Raw genomic sequence first — 8,315 nt, 5'->3', positions numbered from 1 at the left:
GCGGGGGTCGTGCGCGAGCCTCTGAGAAATGCAGGAGCAAAGGAAGCAAAGTTTCCTAACTTTAGCAAAGGAAAACCAGTCTCCTCTTGGTTTATATCGAAATCCTCCGAGATTTTTCTTGGCAAATCTTCGGTTTGTACTTCTAATTCGTGACCGGCATTTTGTTTTATTGTCTCTCCGCGTTCGTCACTGATTACGCAACGCCGACGTGCTACGACATCCGCCGGCACGGCTTCCGCGTATGACAGTTGGTGGAAGTGATATAAAAGTGTTTATTACGTTTGAAATATGGATATTTTTCTTAAAAAAACGCATGGATTCACTACAGAAGGCCTTTATTCACCCCCCGGAGCCGTGTGAAGCACGTTTTATTATGAATGCGCGAGCTTTATTTGACTTCTTTTGGACTGAAGCACTGCAACACCCGCTGACTGCAATGATAGAGCTTGGAATAGCCAGGACAATTTTTAATATAACTCCGACTGGATTCGTCTGAAAGAATAAAGTCATATACACCTAGGATGCCTCGAGGGTGAGTAAAACACAAGCCAATTTTCATTTTTGGGTGAACTAACCCTTTAAGGTCAGCTAATTGCATTTAATAAAAACGTAAACCATAATGCAATTTCATTTAAGTACTTTTACTTACACTCGTCACGTCTTTTACTTGCACTCAAGACGTCTCACACTGGTTTCAAAGAGCACACAGCATTTACTCAGAATAATGTGATTTCTCATATTGTTTTTATACCTCTGTTTTCTCTGCTCTCTCCTCTATTTTTATGACCTCTCCCTGTTTCTCTGTCTCCATTCGACTAAGAATCGACTAAACGATTTTAATGGAAGATATTGGTGTGTGTTCCTTTGACAGGAGCGCGGCTCTGAGGAGAACTCCTGTCATTATATGGAGAGCAATATCAACGAGGTGGTGTTGAGTGATCTGCGCAGGGCGACGCAGTACGAGGTTCAGGTCCGCGCTCGCACCTTGGCTGGCTACGGCAGCTTCGGTCAGGCTGTCATCTTTCGGACCCTTCCGGACGGTAAGAAAAGCTCTAGTTGGAGGCGTCAGCTCAGTGTTGTGGTCATTTATTAGTGCCCAACTTTTTGTTCCCTAGAGTTTTGTTTGAGAAGGTGGTTTATTGATTTTTTTCCTCCTTGTGTAGATCGAAGCCATTTTTTTTTTTTGGAGATTGTATCGCACCTTTTTCTGTTTTTAACCCATCTCTCTCTCACTTTGGCTGTGTGCCTCTCTCTGTTTCCCTAGAAGATGATTCCTCGTCTCCGCTGCTTGTTACCGGGATCCTTATAGCCATGGGCATGCTGCTCCTCATCATCGTCATTGCTGCTGCGATCTATTGTATAAGGTACAACAAGAGACCAACAAGAAAAAGAGAGTGTGAGGTTGTTATAATTGGGCCTGTGTGGAAACTGTGAGCGCAGAAAGCTCAGGAGATTTCCACAGAATCGAACAGCCATCATTCACTCGTGCCCTGTCCACTGCATTTTTGCTTATTAAATATTTAGGGTATTTTTAACAATGCTTTCAGCAACCACTAAAACTAGAAATGTCAGCAGAGTCGAACACATTTTACTATAGTTGAATGTGCTGTTTTCAATGTTGAGATACTTTGTCTTATCCTGGGATAATGAGAGGCAACTGTAAGCTCTTTGTAGGTTAATGACCTGAACACTGACTTTGTGACACTTTCACATCATTGCATTCAAACATTTATTATGTCATCTGGCTCAATTAATAGTATGGTTTTAGGACTACCTGTTTTATTGAGTAATGCATGAGTTTGGGAAACCTGTTTGGAAATAGTCATTCTTTTTGCACGAATGACCAGTGTTGTTATTGTTAACTAAAACTAAAACCAGGGTTATTATCGTTAACGAAAACTTAAAAAAAAAAAAAAAAATTGTTACTTGAAATAAAATTAACATTAAATGAAATAAAAACAAAATATAAAAGAACTCAAACATATTATTATTAAACATTTATTTTAGCTAGCTGCCAAGGCAACATTTCTCATTTTTGTAAAGTACTGAAATAACTACAATTAAATAAACTAAAACTAAAATCTAATAAAAACTATATAAATATATTAGAAAAACTAATACACATGACAACAACAAACAAAAATTCTGAAACTTGAACTAAAATTTAAATGAAAACAGAAAATATTAAAATAAAATTAAATTTAAAATATTAGCAAAAACTATAATAGTATATTAATGATACTAAAATAACACTGACTAAACTATTCAAAATTATTTTCTGTAATTAAAATAATAAAAATAAAATAAAATATAAACATTTCATTAAAAAGAAACTTAAAAATCTACAAAAAAAATAGAAATGTTGCCTTGGCAATTAGCTGAAATAAAATAATTTTAAGTAGAAATACTAAAATTGCTGAAACTAAAACCTGTGATAGTACAGAAATAATACAATAATAACACAGTGAATGACACATCTGTCCTTTACTTCACATTTGCAGAACTGCACTGATTTTTCCACACAACCATTGCAGAAAAAAGTGGTAATTCTGTGTGGACCTAATTAAATGGAATATCTAGAAGTGACAATGACTTAATTTGCCTCTAGCCCTTTGTACACCAGCCTGTTTTTTGCAAAGTGATCGGGCTGTCCTAACAGTTATTTCAGCTTCATGAATTTGTGGGAATTGAGAGAGAGAGAGAGAAGAGAGGAGAAAGGGGAAGTGGAGACAGGATACAGTTTTCCCACCCCAGTCTCCACAGGCCAAATCAGCAAAACAATAGTCGTGACCCTGGGGTAGACACAGCTAAGATTACAGGAGCGTGCCTGTTTAGTGGTTTACATATATTGTTCACATTTGCACACATTACATATACAAACTTTGACACCCAGTTAAACGGAGAGTCCCTACAATCAATCTCACAGACACACACACACACACACACACACACACACACACACTGGGAGCCTCCGGTCCAGACCTGCCATCAGCAGTGGGTGGGACAAACACAGCTATTTTAGTCCTGGGAAATCAGGGAGAAAGATAGATGTGGAAAAAAATTTGTTGCTATTTAAAAGCACTGATGTTCTCAGTCATGTTTTCATCTAAAATATTAACTTTTGTTTTAGACGTTTCTCCTAAAATGCCTTAATATAAAAAAACCCCACTGAAGTCCCCCTTCTCCTTTTAACCTTAAGTCACAAACCAGTGAGGTTCTCTGAATACAGTTTAGGGTCATAAGCAAGTGTCCACAAGTCCAAAGCACAAAGAAGGAACGAGAAGGACATTCAGTGAAAAGGGAGAGAAGAAAATAACAAGAATGACAAGGAGAACGGGCTTGAACAACCTGAGTAATTTAAGACGGCGTTAGAGTAAAATACACGATGAGACGGTCTGAATAAGGCATTGGAGCCTGAGGTGAGAAACAGAGACACAACAAAAGACACAAGAAGAGGAAGAATGGGGTGGAGAAAGGGATTTTGTGTGCATTCAGTTCATTCTTTGCTCAGAGTAATATGACAACACAGGACAAAAACAAACATGAAACAAAACAAGCATAAAGCCTCACACTGTGCCCAGACCAGGCATGACACACCAAGCTTCCAGTGTCAAGGATTTTTCCAGCCTTGCTAAAAAACTACAGATTGCACACAAAGTTTAAAGAAAACCTGACTCCCAATTGATGCAATCTGTCAATAGCATGTGGCTAAGCTAACAACACAATCCTCACATGGAATACACAATTATTGGGTAATGCATTTTACTATTGAATCATATGCTTTTAGAATTAACATTTCTTAACTAATCAGCCATTTTTATGAAGCTTTTTCACAGTTTTACATGCGATCCATGCGGTCAATAGGGAACAGGGGACGTTCACACCAATGTAACATTTTTTTTAAAGTTATATATGTTAAAATGTTCTTAAAGTAATGTTTATGGAACATTCTTATAACTTTATTAATATTTGATATATGTTCTCTGAGATCAACGTTCTCTGAATGTCCTTATGATTTTATTTGTACTTTAACGTTTTCAGAATGTTGGGAGAAAACTTTCTTAGAATATTAAAAATAAACATAAAAATAAAGTTAATAGATTGTTCTAAGAAACATTTCTGTAACCTTTAAATAATGTTATAATCAGGACAAGAAAACCGGGCATTTCAAATGTTTTTATAACCTAAAGTTGTTACCTGGGACGTGTGTTTGTGATGCCTTAAAACTGTCTAGTTAAGCTATAAAGTACCAATAATGTAGCAATGGAATGAATATGATTCATGATATAATGTTTTATTTATAGAAAATATTATTGCGGTTTGTGATAACCATACAACACAAGCGAGACCTAGGGATGGGTGTATCGATCCTGAAGTATCGAAAGTATCGATACTTAAATAAAAGATATCGATACTAAGGTGTGTTTTTTACCAGTGATTTTGTTTATTGAACAAAGATTTAATGCGTGCAATATGCAATAACCTGTGTTAGCGAATAATTGTGTAGGATAGAACTATTTTCCTGCTCATCTGAACACACGCAAATGCTGCAAGACAGAACTAATCAATCACAGAGAGCGTTCGCTCATTCAAACAGGGCTGCGTTTCCCAAAAGTACCATAAGAAACCATTGACGCTTTTGGGAACGGCAGCCCAGAACAATGAGGACAGAAAAAAACATGTTTGAGATATTTCACAATAAACAAATTGAAATTGTAGCCTACATAATTTGTGCAATTGCATTTATTTAGATTGAACATTAAAAGTTCATATTGATCATGTTCTATTCTGTAATCTTAATATAAATAATGCACTGTCAGAATAAACGGTTGCATTTCATGCGTGCACCAGTCTGTCACTGGCAGTCCATTATGAAAATGAACCATGGTTTTACTAAAGTGACCGTAGTTCAACTATAGTATTTGTAGATTTATACAGTAAACATTATTTTAACCACGTATAAACAAAAATATAACTTAATAAATTGCAATTAAGGCATATTGAATGTTAAAATGCGTTTCAAATATAGTTAAGTGGGTATCATTACCCATTTTACTCTTAGAAATTAAATAATTTAATACATTTAATAATTTAAAAGTTCGGTTTAGAAGTATCGTATCGGTATCGCCGATACTGGCCTTTAAAAGTATCGGTATCGTATCGAAAACAAAATAAGTGGTATCTCCCATCCTTAGCGAGACCCAACAGCAGTACATTGGGTTTGGCATTTCTCCCATTAAACCTGATGGTGTAAAGCCACTAAGGATATAGATGCTGGTGTGCTGGTGCTCCAACCTGGCTTAATAACTAGCTTAACCAGCAAGACTTCCATGGTCAGTCAGCCAAAAAGTCCTTGCTAAGTGGCCAACAACACGGTCAACCTGCTAGACTAGCATCAAACCAGCACTTTAGCAACAATTGGTGATTTGAGACAAACTAATTGAACTGAAGAGCGTCACACGTTAAGTCAAAGTTAACTCACTCAGCTGTGAAATGACTAATAGCTTGAAGCCTCTGCTGTGGGTTTTTCCCTAGTCCTGAAAATGGCCATTAATATCTAGAAAGCTTAAATGTGTTTTATATTTGAATATGCATGTTACACTGCTCTTGCACACATTGTGTGATGTTCACCAGTGTTTGGCATTGAAAGAAGTTTAGATCTCGCAGCAGACATTGACATCAACTATCCATTTTCTGTTCACAGGAAGCAAAGTCATTTCAAAGATGCAGAAACGAGTGACAAAAATGGCCAGTATCTCATGGGTCACGGTGAGCGCAGAAACACACACACAACATCTTACTGGGTTTTTTGATTAATGGAGTAACTGACATTTTTCCCTCTAAGGAGTGAAAGTTTACATCGATCCATTCACTTACGAAGACCCTAATGAGGCTGTGAGAGAGTTTGCTAAGGAGATTGATGTCTCGTGTGTCAAAATCGAGGAGGTTATTGGGGCAGGTAAGACTTACTCGCTCACAGACTTTCTTCTGTGTTTTATAGCACATTATAAGGGTATTCTTAAGGCATTATAATGAATGCATAAAGCATTATAAAAATAAACTTATAATATGTTGTTTCATCTCAACATAATAACAATCATAACAATAACTTATATGTGGTTATAACTTTTATGAGTATGATTGTTTATAACACGCAATAAACACCATGTTAAATCCACATAATTTACAGTGCATTATAAGTCTCATATCTTGACATTATTTATTTAAGATCTGTACAGTATCTTACTGATATTACAATAAATATAGTTAAAATCAAATGTGCCATATTACACATTCATCTGGTCAGATATCTGATCTTATGGCTGTTTAAGAAAAAAATATTATTATTGTTGTTGTTATTATTTATAAGTGGTCTTTGTCTGCTTTAAGTGAAGTAACAAGTTAACAATGGCAAGATATGATACTTATAATACATTATAACTATGGGAAATATAATCCATTGTAAGTTAAGTGGATACATTGTGTTCATTGTTTATTATAAATCATCATAATCTTAAAAGCTATAACCACAAATAAGTAAATATTATAATGCATTAAAATGGTTGTTTTTATGATTACTCATGAGATGATACAACATACTGTATAATACGTTTTTTTTATAATTCATTATAATGCCTTAATAATACTCTTATAAGGTATTATAAATACGGGCTTCATAGAAAGTGTTAGCTTTTCTTCTACTGGACATATTTCCATTTCAGATATTAAAGTCAAGTATTTGGTTTCAGTCATTTGAAAGATATAATAAAAGCATAATATTGTGAACTCCAGTCTTAACATGCATTCAAGTCACGTTATTATTTATGTAGTGCTTTATAGAATACAGAGTTTCAAAGCAATAACAGTAAAAATGCAATCGATTTCAGCTGTTAAGCAGTCATTGAACTAAATTGGTGAATTATATTATATTGAATTATATTGCTGAATAATGTTGTTTCAATTCAGTTTAATAACTGTTGCAAAGTTCATCAATTATGCCAGTTTCAGCAGAAATATTCAGCTCAATTTAGTTCAGTGTTGTTTCATTTCAGTTCAACTGTCAATGTTGCAAATTTCATCAATTGTGACCCTGCCTGTGAAAACCCAGCTAATGTCATTTTTTTGTGATTTATTGTTTTCTACATAAAATCATCCTTCATAAAGATGTAGAACATTCTGTGAAAATATAACCTTTATATCTTTAATATTGACTGAGTAAGGCCATGTCAAAGATTGAAATCAGTGTGAAATTAATGGTCGAAATCAAACTTTGATGCTTGTTATCTCATAATTCGATTTTGAGACTTTAGCCTGGATTTCACAGACAGGGTCACAATTATTAAACAAGTTTAATATAGTTATGAGATTTCACAAAAAATAGACACCAAGCAACCCCCAAAAAAAGTCTTGTTTTGTTACTCATGGCTTATTACAGTCACAACTTGTTAGGACTAAAAAATGATTTGGATGAAAAGATTCCCAAAAGCTGAGTCCCTTGTTTTGCCATTCTCAGGCGAGTTTGGAGAAGTGTGTCGTGGACGGCTGAGGATTCCGGGTAAGAAGGAGAACTACGTTGCCATTAAGACTCTTAAGGGTGGATACACAGACAAGCAAAGGCGGGACTTTCTGTCCGAGGCCTCAATCATGGGCCAGTTCCAGCACCCCAACATCATCCACCTGGAAGGCATAATAACAGCCAGCTGCCCCGTCATGATCCTCACCGAGTTCATGGAGAACGGAGCTCTGGACTCCTTCCTGAGAGTGAGTATGCGCTGATCTCACTGGCTCTCGTGCACAAGGACTAGGGTGACCAGACGTCTCGGTTTTCCCGGGACAGTCCCGTATTTCAGCTCTATTTTTAGTGCCCTGACTTATTTTGAAAAAATCATGTTTTGTCCCGTATTTCAACATTTCTTTAAGACTGGGTGATCAGAGCAAGTAGTAGAAGTCTTCTGTCACGCGAGAACAGCCTAATCAAAGGTAACTAAGCTTGTCGTAGAACATAATTACCATCCAATCACAATTCGTTATCGATTACCATGCAGTAAGTGAAGACGGGACAGAATCACGCTGAATAGCACGACAGAAACACTCTCTCGGCCGCACGTCTGCGTGATCCCAGTTCTGCGATCAGTTCTCCTTGCGCCTTAATTGTCAAATACACACGCAGCTGTCAAAATCTCCATCGTGTGGAGTATCTCATGTAAATACAGTCGCTTATGGCTTAAGTGAACGTAAACAGGTAAACACCGGATATGTGTCAGTATATTACATTCATTCGGTCTTAAAGGGACAGCAGCCTAATTAAATACCTG

General features: G+C 36.2%; 1 protein-coding gene across 3 annotated transcripts in view; it reads left to right on the top strand.

Moving 5' to 3' along the window:
- LOC107702956 (ephrin type-B receptor 4-like) overlaps positions 1-8,315 on the top strand; it is a 51,230-nt gene that overhangs the window by 38,968 nt on the left and 3,947 nt on the right. For 2 of the 3 annotated variants that reach the window (XM_016505425.1, XM_016505427.1), the window contains 5 exons: positions 872-1,040; positions 1,265-1,364; positions 5,705-5,769; positions 5,846-5,959; positions 7,514-7,761. In XM_016505425.1, coding sequence (XP_016360911.1) covers positions 872-1,040; positions 1,265-1,364; positions 5,705-5,769; positions 5,846-5,959; positions 7,514-7,761 — 696 coding nt within the window. The remainder of the gene's footprint in view (positions 1-871; positions 1,041-1,264; positions 1,365-5,704; positions 5,770-5,845; positions 5,960-7,513; positions 7,762-8,315) is intronic. The other variant, XM_016505426.1, reaches the window with a different exon arrangement.

This window comes from Sinocyclocheilus anshuiensis, unplaced genomic scaffold (assembly GCF_001515605.1).
Source record: "Sinocyclocheilus anshuiensis isolate Anshui unplaced genomic scaffold, SAMN03320099.WGS_v1.1 scaffold238, whole genome shotgun sequence".
NCBI lineage: Eukaryota > Metazoa > Chordata > Actinopteri > Cypriniformes > Cyprinidae > Sinocyclocheilus > Sinocyclocheilus anshuiensis.
This window is presented reverse-complemented; position numbering and strand designations above follow the sequence as displayed.